General features: G+C 50.4%; 1 protein-coding gene across 7 annotated transcripts in view; it reads left to right on the forward strand.

The window, feature by feature from the left end:
- Positions 1-14,504, forward strand: part of Cdyl (chromodomain Y like) — a 201,804-nt gene that overhangs the window by 155,544 nt on the left and 31,756 nt on the right. Inside the window, exon 1 of one of the 7 annotated variants that reach the window (XM_063259819.1) lies at positions 9,461-9,693. The exons of the other annotated variants lie outside the window; for them this stretch is intronic. Within the exon in view, the coding sequence (XP_063115889.1) occupies positions 9,672-9,693 (22 nt within the window). The 5' untranslated portion in view covers positions 9,461-9,671. Of the gene's footprint in view, positions 1-9,460; positions 9,694-14,504 lie in introns of those variants that run through there. 7 annotated transcript variants of the gene reach the window in all.

A 14,504-nucleotide genomic window follows, 5' to 3' on the forward strand; every position in this document is an offset into this window, starting at 1 on the left:
GACACCTGAATTGGGGGATGAGAACCTGTGTCCTGGAGGGTCTCGGAAAAAATAAAAGTGATGGGAGTCGTTCTGAGAAGTGTGGTGTAAACTCAGTGACTGTTGTAGGCAGAAGCTGTGCGCGACCAAAGAAAGCAGCAGAGGGGCTGGGGATTTAGCTCAGCGGCATAAGCGCCTGCCTTGCAAGCAGGCAGTCGTGAGTTCGATCCCTGGTACCGATAAAAAGGAAAAAGACCAAAAAAAAAAAAAAAAGAAAGAAAGAAAGAAAGCAGCAGACAAGCCCAGGATTGCATGAAGTATGGGTGAGCACAGAAGTCACCTTGTCCCCACCAGACTGCACTTGGTGTGTCATTTCCTGAGGACATGAGAGACATCAGGCACATTCCTGATGCTGACCCAAGCAGGGTCTGCTCTGAAAGCCCCGCACTGCGCTCTCCTGGCTTTGCTTATGTAGCCTGTGCTGGAAACAGCCCGGGGCCTCTCCAGGGCCATCCTGAAGGTCAGGACTCAGGTGGCTGCAGTCAGGTCATGGTGGGTCCTAGCAGGAAAGATCCGGAATGGATACAGATTCCTTGGCCCTCAGGATGGCAGAAACACAAAGGCATCCCGGCAGACACACTGATCATCCCTGGAATCCCAGCACTGCACCATGAGGAGCGAGTGCACCTCAGGTGCCCTTCGTTTGCACTGGGTTGAGCTGCTGGAGGAACTGTTGTCCACGTCAGCTTGCATTCGTGCCTGTGGTCTGAAGAGTGGAAAAGGGGGAGAAATTCCCAGAGCACTGAGAGATAGGGAGACGTCTGCGCTGCAGACAGATGGAACCAGGTGATTCTGGGGCTGAAAGCATCTGTAGGTTGGTGGTAAATGATGTCGCCTTGTGTGATGGCATGCAGGAAGTTGTGGGAGTGCTCAAGGACGTCCCCCACCCACCTCCAGAGCTGCTGGTCCCCGAAGGAGCAGCCCGCCGGGCTGGGCCAGCACCTGGGACTCGTGGTCCTTGGGAAACCTCTGCACATGGTCCCATGCTTCCTGCTCATCAGCCCCACCCGCAGTCCCCACCACAGGGTCCATGGCTCTGTCTTAGAGGAGGTGCCCTGCACCTCCCTGTCCTCGCTGAAGCCCGCACTGCACCAGGCCTTCTCACTGCAGTCTGTACCTGGCCCCTCCTGGTCAGCCAGCCTGTCTTCTCTGGAGGGTTCCTTCACCCCGCTCGGCTGCACCTAAAGCCCCAGAAGAACCTCCCTCCTCCACCTTCCTCCCTGGGTAGACAGGCTTTCACACTGTCCTGGGCAGGATGCCTTCCAGTTCCTCAGCCCATTCAAGGTTCTGCTTTTCTTAGAAATCTCATTGCCTCCTGATTTCCACTCTGCCCACAGGCCGTACTTGAAGCATCAACCTCTCTCTGCTCAGCATCCTCCCGCCCCGCCTTGCTTTGCAAATGTGCGGGTGCCCAGCCACCTTGAACCCGGTCACCACAGCTGCTGAGGGTTTTCCGCTCAGCCACTGTGCGACAGCCTAGGCCCCATTGTCCGTGTGTTTGTGTTTACTTTAGTTCCTGCTTACGATTGGGGTCTCACTTGTTACTTTCTATCTCTGAGTTCCGGTACTCCCCAGGTCCCAGACACGCGGTCTGCCGTGTCCCTCTGTCACTCGTCACTTGTCGGTGCAGTGTTCCGCATATCCATCTGTGCTGGTTGGGTGACTGTGTTAGTCTGCAGACACCTCCACCGTGTGCCCGTGTGGGCCTTTCTTGGTCACTACATTCCCTCCGCCCCCTGGCTGCTGTGAATGATGGCACTGTGACTGTGGGTGGACACCAGACACCCGTGAGGCCCCTGGGAGCCCCTGTGCTCAGTAAGTTCCCAGAACAGGGTCCCGGACCGCGAGGGAACTGTTTTTGAGAAACCTCGTGCCGCCGTTTTCCTGGCAGCCGTACTCTCCAGGTGCTCCCTGTCCTCACAGCCTGGTTCCCTTTGTGTTTGCAAACCGTGCTGTGTCTTTGTTCACGCTTCACCACTGCTGTTCGGTGAGCTGCCCCTTCATTCCCCTTAGGGACACTGCCTGCCAGGGCGCCACACACAGAGGTGGCTGCAGGCTGCCCCAAAGCCACCCACCCACCCTAACTACTTGGGTCCTCTTCCATACTGGATGTCCTGTCCCCATGTCCCCACCATGTTTGCTCGCATCCTTCTGAGTGGTGTTGATGCGTCCCTCTTCCCAGCAGCCCCAAGCATGAGGGAGTGTCCCCAGCATCACCAGAGTAAGATCCTTGTTTCCCGTTCCGGTCACCTGGTGAGTGGCCACTGGGTACGGGGAGTAGATGAAAGCATTGTAACGTCTCTTTTCCTGTTTACCCGGTGTTTGAAGATTAATGCTCTGCTGTTTTGTGTGGGCGAAATCTAGTTACAAAGATTCATTCAGCTCCAGCACCTGAGTGGAACCCTCCGAACTCGCCATGCCTGTGAGAGGGTATGGGAGCCTGGGTGGGGGGGGTGCTTCACCTCGCCCAGTGGCTGTGACCCTGGGCCAGGATCTTGGGCCTGGATTCCTCTGACAGGACTTCAGCACTGCCATGGGCTCTGTCCAGATGTCCAGTAGCGGCTTCTCTGCTCCAGGAGTGTTTTTTCTTCTGGTTTTAAGGCATTTGGTTGAACCTCGCTTTTAGCATCTGATTGATTGCATTCTCAGCCGTACCCTGAAAACCAGTGCCCTGCCCCCCACTGCCCAGGTGGTTTCTGGAAGACCCTTGGTCCACAGAGCATGGGCTGTGTGCTGGAGTGGCACTTAAACTCCCCCTGCCCGGCCTGCTCTTGCCCTCACTGATGTCTGATGAGATAGGAAAGGGATTCCTCTCACCATAAACACCGCCTCCCCAATGGGATCTGGGGTAACTGCCCCTCCCTCTAGCACGGAAATAGGATCCATTAAGGCAGTGAAAGCAGGAAATAGAAAAAACCCAGGTATTTGTCACCCTAGATGCTGTTTGCCGAGCCACACATTTGCTCTTTGAGGCCAGTGGGTTTGTTGCTCATCCTTCATCCTCCAGGCCTCCCCACAATTCCCAGTCAGGCTCCTATTTCTCTACCCCTCCCCAGTGTCTTATTTGTGGACTATTTGTGCTTTAAAATGTTTTTAGTGGGAATATGTGGGGTTCTCACGGGTACCCTAAAAATAACCATTCCTGCCCAATCCCCTCAATCATAGTTGCCCTCAGTTTCTCCTTCTTGTGTCTGCGTGGTAAGGGGCAGGGCAGCTGCAGATGTGCAGGACCACGCCGCCCACTTAGGGTACCCTATGTCCTGTAGACCCTCACGCACACATTGGAAACCATCAGGTGTCCCTGTACCTTGAGAGGATTCGTCACTAGCAGACCCAGTCTGGTGTCCTCGGCTGACCTCCAGGTGAGCAGCCCACTCACACAGCAGGATGTGGAAGGTGACCACTGCCACGGACATCCCGGTGTCCCTCTCCCAGCACCCTCCGAAACGAAGTCCCTGCTGGACGAGCAGATGTTAAACCCAGTGGCACGGGTACTGGATGGCAGTGATGGGGTGCCAGCCGAGAGGGCTTTTGGTAGGTTTTCTGCCTCCCCCAAGCCCCTCCTGATAAGAGTGTCACAGGTGGCAGAGGTCGTAGGCTACCTGAAGGACTGTGGTCACTGTCATTGGCCGTTCTGCCTTGGGGTCCACGGGCCAGGTGGGTGTGATTGTCCAGGCTGATGTGCTCAAGAGTGCTGACCTCCTAGCTTATGCCACTGGTTTTTAAGACAGTGTTCTATTGGGCGGGGACACAGTCATCACCTTGTCTGAAGTGGCACGCTCAGCCATGGAGCGGGTAGTTAGGAGCAGTCTGGGGAAAGCTGACCCACTAGTAGGCAAGGAGTCAGTCCTGCGTTCCTGGAATCACAGCCATAGCTCTAGCATCTGGTCTGCATTGGAGTTGAAGGACCACCTGTTATGCTTGGGAGTCTCTCGCTTCCCTAGCGCTGGCCTCAGAAGTGCGGGGCACTGCACGGTTCTGACCTTTCCTCTGTGTGTAGTTTGAGTGTGGCCCCCTCAGTTTCATGTGTTGGAAGCGTGATGCTCTCCGAGGTCATGTGGAGGTGTGGAGCAGCTGGCGTGATGAGGCCACTGAAGACACTGCCCTTCCAGAGGGTCAACCCAACACCACAGCACCCCAGTGAGCCCCTTCTCTCTTTTCTGTCTGTTTCTCACTTTCCTTCTTCTCAGGTGGGCCCACTCGTGTGCTCTTGCCATGCTGCCAGCTACTGTGAGGTCCTCAGCAGAACCAAACTGATGTCCTGCTCATGTCCTTGAACCTTCAAAACTGTGAGCGTAGTAAACCTTTTTTCTCTGTTAAATTATCCAGCCTCAGATATTGTACTGTAATGACAGGCAAAAAGTTACACCGCATTTTCACAGGACACTTGCTGCTGTTCACTGATCACTGCAGAATTCCTTATGTCTCTTAGCAGTTAGAGCCTTGAAAGAAAGTATACGATGTGACTGAAAAATACTGTTTAAGTTTAAATAAAAAATGTGTTACAGTAGGAAACACTGCCATTAATCTCCCCAGAATTTCCCCTCTAGTTTTGAATACTCCTCTCCCATCCTTCGCCCTGCCCCAAAGGAGTTCTGGGCTTCCTCTTTCCTGGGTGTCTTCAGTCACCCTCGTATAGCCACCTACTGTCCCAAATCCTCTCAGAAAGTTTGCCTTTCCGGCCTCATTGACTTGGGGAGGAGCTGGAAGGTGCACAGTCAGCCACAGCGATGGAGGTAGAAGAGGACGCAGCGTGCACATCGTTGATGAGCCTCTGTGTTGGGTGCACTTGGACTGCACTTTTTGTCACATCTCAGAGACACTCGTGAAAACAACTCCAGAACCGCTTCAGACAGCATCAGGAACGATAGGGTGTGTCTGGAGCTGGAAGACTGTCTGCAGGGAGATGGGTGGCACCGTGTCTTTTACTGTGCCCCATTTTTTATTTAAACATGCACCACATTTTTGACCACCCCTTGCAGCAAAACCCTAATAAAGTCTTAAAATGAAATAGGGTGGTCTGTGAGGAGCCGTGTCTACAATTTTAATTCAGCACTGTGTGGGCAGTGGGGAGTGTTCTGAGTTTCATCTGGTAAGAGAAGCATCCTGTGCCATGGACAGGTGCCGTGTCTCAGATTGAAGGAAACTCACGTTGTTACCTGAAGCTCTTAAGCTAGATGGAGATTATGCTTATCTTGCTGGTGTTCTAAATTACACACCCCATGTTAGCATTATAACTGCAGCGTGTGTTTCTGTGGATGCCCCTTTCTGCAGAGCCTGGTGGTTATCTCCCATCCTTGGCGTGGCCTCTGAAGGTTAAGTGACATTTTGGTTTCATAAGAGCACTGGGACAAAGTACTGTGAAGTTTATCAGTGTGGTCCTGGAGATCACGCTGCCTGATCGCTGTCTTGCTGGCATTCAGATCATGCCGTCTTGGCACAGCTGCCTCTTTGTGTCTGTCTCGTGACTGTACCACTGTCAGGGCTGCAGCGGGAAGGGACAGGGCCACTCAGCCCCGCCCACGTGGAGCCTGGGGACATGTGCAGTGTGGAACTCTGAGCCTGCTGTTTCTAAGTCTGTGATTTGGGTCAGTGTTTTGTAGATCTGAAAGCAAAAGTGGAAAGCACGCTGTTCTGCGTCCTATCTTGAATTGGTTTTGGCTGTTCAGGTAAACCAGATGTTCTCAGCTCGTGGCAAGCTCTCTCTGCTTTATCTAAATTGCCACCATTTTCCAACAATAAACCGGGAGCCCTGTAAAATAGCCTCAAACTGACCTTTGCTGTAGTTTAGTTTGGTTTGGTTTTATTTAGGGGCAAAGGAGTTATCCTGGTAAGTTTCCTACTCACAAAGTACCCCGCATGCCATTTTCTGGTAATGTGTTCTCCACAAGTGGTCTAGACCAATTTCCCCCGTTTTCTTAGCCATTTGGAAGGATTACATAGCGTACAATCTAATTTGTGCACTTTCCAGTTTTCACAAGGGATTTTCTAATACGCATTTAATAAACAGTTACACACTGGGTTTTCTTGATTATATAGTCTGCGTTCTGCTGTGACAGCCCAGCGTGGCGCTTTTCCAGGCCTGAGTGTTGAATGTGTTTAACGAGTTCACGGTAGAAACTGCAGCTCCTCCAAGCTCGTGTAAACCAAGTGAGGCCCCCTCAGCCAGGTCGCTGCCTGTGCAGGCTGTCACGGGAGCAGCCCGCTGCAGTCAGCCTGCATTTCCTCCACAGGAGGAGGAATTGAAACAGAGATGGTGTCGCGCTGAGCTGTCAGCCCTGTTGTTAAGTGGTCAACATTGATCTCAAACATGAATTTTAAAATTGCTCTAGTTCTTCATATGTATTTATGAAAACTTGACAAGCGTTCAGATTTTAGGGTTGTAATGCTGAGGTCAGCTTTCCACCTGGGTTTCAAGAAAGTTGCATCCTCATCTATAAACGACATGTTAGGGATTGGGAGTGTAGCTCATCGGTAGAGCACTTGCTTAGCGTGCAGGAGCCCTTGGGTTCCATCCCCAGGATGACCACAAAAGATCAAAATTAAAAAGGCCTGTTAGATTCAGAGCTCTCCGACACAGTCCCACGTGCTCCCCGGCCCGGTGTCGAGGCTGTGGGTCCTTAGTCCCAGCCTACCTGGGTGAGCTGCTGATGGGAAGGAGTCCTTGCACACTCCTACGGTTTTTCAGTGGTGCTGACCTCTTAAGACGCATCATAGCTGCTATGGTTTTGGTCTCTGGTTTGAGAAACACTGATACGGAATGCGGTTTAGAAATTTGCTTAAGAAAACACCTCAGTTTCAGCCTAATTTGCTTAGCCGTGAGCCTTGCGATTAAGCTGCAGTGCTGTTTTGCAGTAGAGCAGCCTGGCACGGCTGCAGGCTTCCTAGGCTGTCGGTGGTGGGAGCCGTGGCCCGCAGGCCTCCCTTCTGGGCCTCCAAGGTTTTCCAGTCTGTTTCCTTTAACCTAAAACCGGCTCGAGGTAATGCCCAGCCTCCAAACTTCCTGCCAGCTTCCCCACTCTCCTTGCTATCTGTCGGTTCTGATCAGGGCAACCTGCAGCCCCTGCAGACTGCGTCTCTCTGAGCCCTCCTCCCTGCGCTCCACGCATCTGCACGGAGCTGTCTGCCTCTACACTGTGATGTGGAAGCGCTCACCTTCCCCGCACGTGGTCACTGCGCATCTGTTGAGACGCTGTACTCTTCGCTAGATCCTGCTTAGGTGGCTCACCCACGATGTTCAAGTCCCCACATCCATATACAGAGGTGGAGGCTCTGTGAGTAGGTGGTTAGGGCCGTGAGACTCCCTGTGTGCTTCATCCGGGAACATTGGTTTTGTTGCCTGAGAGTGCACCTTTTAAAGGAACTACAGAAAGGGGAGGGGAAGTTAGTTCCTCAAAAGAAGGTAAGAGGTGTGTATTCAGTAATTACTTAAGGCTTTAGCTTCTTAAGGTAACCTGTTCATCGTGAGCATTGTCAACCCCAAATTAATTTTCTCTGCATAGGGTGAGGGTCCTGGGCTCCATTTCAGGACCCTCGGGCCCACAGACATGCCTCCTTCTCGCATGACCTGGCCACCACCAGCCTGTCACCACGCTGTACCAGCCTCTGCCCTCTGGCCATCGTCACTGCCAGGCCCAAGCAATAGTGTCTTTTTATAGCTTGTGACCCGATGGATCTTTCACAGCTACAAGTCATGGGTCACCGTCCTGCCCCTTGCTCTGTCACGCTTTCTCATGTCCTAGAGTTAAGGGCAGCCTGCTTGCTGTGACCCTAGAGCCCAGCAAGGCTGCCTGCCCCTTCACCTCATGCTCTGCTCCTAGTGAACTCAGCTTCCTTCACTCTGGAATTGGCAGATTTCTTGCCTTCCTGATGGTTTTGTACTTTTTTTTTTTTTTGGACCTAGTTCTTTATCTTCCTGGTCTCAGCCCAGCTGTTCTTTCCCAGAGGAAGTCATCCCTGATCGTTCCTCCTGCAGCCCCTGCCCTGCTGTGTAAACTACACGCCCTCTGTCCTGCTGCTGCATGGCCTCTGCCAGAGTTCTGGTTGTATGTTTGGTACATTGAGGTTGCTTGCTTGCGTGGCTGGTTGGTTTTTGTTGTCTTGTAATCGAACTCAGAATTTTCCCACTGAGCTACATCCTGGTCCCACCTCCCCTTTTTGAGACAGGGTCTTTTGCCCAGTTGTCCAGGCTGCCTCAAAGTTGTGGTCCTCATGCTTCGGCCTCCTGTAGTGCCAGGATTACAGGGGAGTGCCACCACGCCCAGCCGCATGTTGGTTTATTCGCCTCATCTGCAGGAGGTTGAGTACTGCGTGTTATTTATTCAGTCCTGTATCGTCAGCACCCGGAAACATTGCCCAGCAACAGTTCCCCGCTCAGGTTCTGATTTTCTTCTTTCTCTTCCTGCCAGGTTAAGTTCTTGAGGGTAGACTCTGGTTTTATCTGTGCTCTTAGCCAGAAGTGTCCAGTAGTGCGTGCGTGCGTGTGTGTGTGCACGGTGAGTAGTGACGACTACCTTTAAGCCTTCTGCTTTCTTCTATTTCGTAAGCACACTGTGCACTGTGTACCAAGCATCTTAAGGTCCACCTGGTGACAACCATTCTGCCATCCTGGAGCCAGTGCTTGCTGGGTGCAGGGAAGCCAGCCACACTAGAGGCTGCCCCAGGGAGGCAGTGTCATTAATTGCCTCTGAGTGACTTCAGAGGGCAGTTCCAGAGGTCAGGCAGAGAGTGGCTGTGGCCAAGCTGTATGCAAACACTGCACGGGAATGCTGTCTCCGAGGGATTTGCTGGTGCTGGTGTCTTCAGTGGCAGTGGTGGGACAGTTGGTGTGGGTGAAGTCAGGAGAGGGGACAGTGAAATGTTTCCGCCAATTTGTCCACCTCCAGACCTCTCTGATAGGACCTCAGTTTATAGCGTGGAAGAACAAGCCTTAGGTTTATTTTGTTTTCCGAGTGAAGACCTCAAGGCAAATAGAAACAAAAACAGACCAAAGCCAAGGGAATGAGTCAGTCCTTCAGCTGTGAGCCCTGGCTTTGGAGATTGGTGGGCAGCACACCTGGCTTCTAGCTGTGACCTCAGAATGAGCTGACCAGTTGGACTCCAGTGCCCCAGATACAGGACTCTCCCGTAGGACCTCCAGGCCTCCTCACTTACGCATGCAGGAACTCAGAGCTGTGGGGAAAGGCTGTGGAACAATTAGACAGCAGGGCTGGGCGGTGATCAAGCAAGGCGGTGGCCAGAGGGGTTGTCTCTGTGCGGTCTGGAGTGGGGAGGAGCTGCGTGGAGCTCCACTCTGACCTTGGAGCTGTCCTTACCCAGGGAGAGAAAGGCTGTCAACCAGTAGGGGCCCCAGCCGTCTGAGGGGCACCTGCAGGTGAAGAGGGAGGGTAATAATGAGGGGCCAGACGCAGCTGCAGGAGGGCAGAGAGTCCTGGTGAGGAGGAGAAATCGCCAGAGCCTCCACTCTGTGGGCCTGGGACAGAGCAGCTTGGAGGAGCAGTTCATCTTGGCAAGTGGGGCCTAAAGGCTGCAGTGATCCTGGGGAGCAAGCCTTGAACTAGGGGGCAGCATGGAAGAAAGGAGAAGGAACCCAGCTAGCTTTTGACTACCAAACACAAACAGCGAACACAGTTATGCCGCCAAAACCCTGGCCAGGTCAGTGTTGGGAAGCCCAGTGAGTTGGGAGCAGGGAGAAGGGCAGGAAGCCTCGTCTTCTCATTTTCAGACCCACAAGCATCACGCCTCCGATAACCACAGAGAATTAAAGGGCAGCCGTGTGTCTCGTTAGGAGCGTGGGTTTAGCATACAGGAAGGCCACATTCTACACCCAGCACGGGAAAAACAAATTTTCCTGCTCTGCTCTGTGATATGAGTGAAAAACTGGTTTCCTCAAGTATTCCCTGTGAGCCTTGTGTTGGTTTTCGGAGGCTATAATAGGATAGAATTCTTTCCAAAGTTTGGCACAGCCTAAACCTGGGGAGGAAAGGCCAGGGAAGCTAGAGAGCAGATGTTTGGCCTTTTGGGGGCTTTGAGTTGACAGTGTGTAGGAAACTCAGAGTTGAGTTGCAGTATGTCAACAATGTTTAGGTCATGTGCTCTTAATATAAAAATATCTTACATAACATTTACATCTTAAATGAGCTCTTCAACCCCCACAATGATGTGGATATACATGTCTCAGAATCATTGAGGGACTCGGCCCTAGCGGACTTCAGAGGCACCATGGTGAGTCTTTTTGACATGTGCCAAATTTTCAAGACATCCTCATTAGAATTGGCTTCTAATCAGTGCAAAGGAGCCCCTTTGAGGTCTGGTAGGCACTTAGGTTTTCTTTTAAGGAAGTATGTTTGCATCTTCAAAGATGGCATGCCTGTTAACAGGAGAGACAAGCAGCGCCACCTTGCTTTGTCCCTTACCTCTTCGAAAAAGCTCCTGTACTTTAAAAAGTGACCGGGTGTGTAGGGTGTGAAGGGTGTGAAGATCCCGAAGAGGGATGTAATGTGGGGGAAACAGTACATAAAAAGGCTCCCAGTGGAGTCAGTGGGGTTTGGGCTCAGCCTACGTTCCCAGCACTGTGAAGTGTCCCCGGTTGGTTGAGAATGGGCACGGAACACACTGACTTTGAAAATTGCCTGTGTGGTGCTGTCCAGAAGCCAGGGATTTTTGTTAATAATGTGTTTTAAGTTTGTGGAAAATAAGCAGATTTAATATCCACTCTGATATCACATGATCAAAGACAGAATTACACGGCTTTCCAGATAAATTTCTTTCTCCTGCAGTTAGCATTGTTCTCATTTGTTTCTAATCATACTGAGCCTGAAATTCCAAACGGAATAGAAGGGAGCTGGGCTATTTGAAGAAACCGATGAGAGGCAGCCCAGGAGGAGCCAGTGAGGAGTGGGCGGGGCTGGGAAGGAGACTGGGAGTGGTGGTGACAGGACCTCACCCCAGTCCCCAGTTGCCTGCTGTTATGGGGTGGCTCGTCCCTTGTGAACCTCACAGGGAAAGTCACCCATCGAGAGTGCCAGCGATGGTGGCACCTCTGACTCTGTGCAGATGCACGCACAGGGACCTCGCTGGTCACCCAGTCTCTCCTGATCCAGGACGGTGAGCAGGAGCTGCCGCCCGCGTAGCACAGCGTGCCATTCCCTGGTAAACTGGCCGTGAGTGAGGAAGTGCGCTCTGAAGCGGTAAAAAGCAGGGCGTCCTAAGAGCAAACACTGCATTGGCACTCGGTGGTGGTCACCAGTATTTTGCACTGTACACAGCCACACGGGCTGTGCTTTTCTGCAGCGGGCAGCACAGCCAGTCCACACACACTGGCACCACCACAAACAGTAACGCCAGCTCTGACGCCGCCACGGGCTCTTGGTGTGGTTTCAGCTTCTGTGCTTGTGGCTCCTTCCGCTGCCTTCTGTGCGCTGACCCAAGCTTGCACGCCTGAGCCAAACCGAGCTGGTCAGGGCGCACATCCTCCGCCACATGCCAGTGGATTCAGTTGTCTGGTATCTTGTGGGGGATTTCAGATCCGTCTTCGGAAAGAAATCTGGTCTGTGGTTTTCTTTTGATGTCTTTGTCTGGTTTGGCATCCAGGTAATGCTGGCTTCAGGGCCAGTAGAGCCATTTCCTCCTCCTCCAGAGTTTGTGAAGACTGGAGTTGAGTACTTAAATGAGAACTCACCAGGGAAATGATCTTAGCGGAAAGGTTTTTGATTGCAGATTTAACCTTTGCACCAGTGATAGGTTTAATCACAGTTTCCCTTTCATCTACGGTCCGTTTTAGTGGTTTGTATCTTGCTAGGAATTTTTAGGTTGTTTTGCTGGGATAGTGTTGTTCCTGGTATTTCCCTATAGTCCCTTTATTTCTCCTTTCAGTCCTTTAGTCAAGCTAACGACTTGTCAGTCTGCTTTTTCAAAGAACTGATGAAGTCGTTTTCATTTCAGGTGTTTCTGACCTGCAGTTTATTAATACATTCCGTTACCTTTAGTTCCTGCTCTCCTTGCTGTGTACTTTATTCTTTTATTTCCAAGTTCTCAGGTTGGACGCTTAAGGAAGTGACTGAAGGTCTTTTTCATTGCAGTTTATTCTCAGATTTCCTTTTGTAACAGATTGCTAATTTCATTTCCCTGTTCAAAACTCATGCTTTACATGGTTTTGATATAAAGGAAAGAAACTCCAACCTACCAGATGTCTGGTATGAGTTTGTGTGCTCGAAAATCAAAGAATGGATTTTAGGAACAATGGAGGTTTTAAGAGCTGGGTGACCGACCCCTCCCTGATCTGCCCCTCCCCAGGCTGTCCTCACCAGCTGGATCCTTCCAGTGACGCCAGCCCCACCCAGCCAAAGGCCGCAGCTTTCTGTGAATTGCAGGTTCTGTGATTGCCTGGCTGCCTCAGTCTCTGATGAGCTGAGGGAAAGTTGCATTTTTTAGTTCCAGCTCTTGGACCAACTTTGTAGCTGTGAACAGCCTCCTTCTTTGGAGCTGAAGACTTATTTTCCTCAGTGGACTTTTTGATAAACTTGTATAAAACTGTATTTTCCTTAATATTGCAGTAATTAGCTTAACTGATTTACACTTGGGAGTGTGCAAGAATTAATTTCAGAAGATGTTAAAATACAGCTGTATTGACTATCTTTTGCTTACAAATTTTGTATACTTCTACCCTTCCTTAGGGAATAGGACTTGTGACTGTGGTCGTGGTCGTGGTCGCGATGGTTGTTTTATCTTTGAGTGTCCTTTCTATAAAATCCACATTCCTGTAAATGTCCTTTAGGTAATCATGAGGTCAAAAAAAAACCTTTACTGAAAAAAACTAAGAGTGAGTGAATGTCCCAGACAGTACAGACAGTTCCTGAAAGGTTGGTTGTGGGTTAAGTGAAGCCCTTGTTCCCGTGGTGGGAAAGGCCGCAGAATGCCTAGGGGTGACAGGAGGGAGCAGGCAGCTTCTGTTCCAGTGGTTGTGACATCCACTTGCCCAGCCACTGGTTTCAGGCCATCTGCTGAGCACCGAGGACAGGGGCACTCCCGCTTCTCACGCCTGGTTTCCTCCTGCACTAAGATCGCACTTTCTCCCGTTCCTTGTGGTGCTTTCTGATTCACAAGTGCAGACAAGGGGAGAGGCAAGAAGTTAACAACCGCCCTGTGGTGTTTTCTGCTGTTGAATACATGAAGGACGGAGCTAGAGGTGGTGGCACTCAGAATTTTGTTCCTGACAGTTACTGTGAACCCTGCAGTTGGATGGGCAAATTAGCATCACTGGGGCTGCCAGCTGACACCTTCAACTGGCCTTACTTGGGTAATCTTATGCTTCAGTGGAGGTGTTTGTGATTTTATCTCCTGTGAGGCGTCCTTGTGGTAGAAGTGGAGAATTAGCCCTGACCGTGTCATTCCCTAGATTCCCAGGCACAATAAAGATAGGCTCTGAGCTGATTATAGCTACTATATGTATAACCAAGATACTGTCTGCCTTTAATATGTAGGATTTAGTTAGTGGCTTTGCAGCAGGTAATAAAATAGGGAATTAGTTATTGATTAGTTACCTTACTAAAAAGCAAAAGCTGTAAAAGCTGGTTGAAGAACTCACGATAAACATTGTGAAGAAAAGTATCAAAAGAATTCAGTTCCATGTCAAATGAAATCATTTTTACAGGAAACGAAAGTATTGTAGATGATTTGTCTTTGTTTTTCTCATTTATCCTTTTTTATTCTCCACTATAAAGGGGAAGGTGAATTTGATGATTTCCTGTTCCTTTCTCATAACACATCCTGCAGTTGTTTCTCTCCAGTGTTGGACCTAAATGCAGAGTAGGAATGATAAGGGACTAGAACAAACTAAATTTAAAGCATTGCCTGTCGTGTTGAATTTTCTTTAGGAACTTATCATGACATGCTTAGTTAGAATGCTAAGGTTTTTATTGCCTCGTAATTTCTAATTATTTTAGTTTGTCAGAAGTAAAAACAAAATTCATTATTTGCATCTGTAATTTAAGACCAGTCTCACTTGAATAAAGTTTTCCATTAACCTTTTTGGAAGGATACTGGTGCCTTTTAAGGATTTTCACTTGGTCAGTGTTCTTAACTATGGTTCTGAAATGTTGTTATAACTGATAGCTCTGCAACTCTTTACTGCTTCTGCGTTTTGAAGAACTAAGTAGAGATGGGCGCTTAGATTTCCTCTGAGCTATGAAGGTCCCTGCTGCTCTTCTAGATTTAGGAGCCCAAATCCACGTAGGGATTAGTACTCTCTGAAGAGTGCAGGGTAACTCAGAATGCAGATTAAAACTGACAGGAGGTTCTTGACACGTGATAATCTTCAGAGAACTGACCTGTATCCTGTAAGCCCTTAACACATGGGCTAGGACACTGGGTCCTCTCTGGCTGTACCCTGAACTTGCCTAGTCAGTAGGCGATACTGCCGGTTAGGGTGCTTTGTTCTGTAAGGGCAGAAATCTTCAAGTTTGTTT

This window comes from Cavia porcellus, unplaced genomic scaffold, assembly GCF_034190915.1.
Source record: "Cavia porcellus strain 051 isolate PalLab524CR breed Dunkin Hartley unplaced genomic scaffold, mCavPor4.1 scaffold_13, whole genome shotgun sequence".
Classification (NCBI taxonomy): Eukaryota; Metazoa; Chordata; class Mammalia; order Rodentia; family Caviidae; genus Cavia; species Cavia porcellus.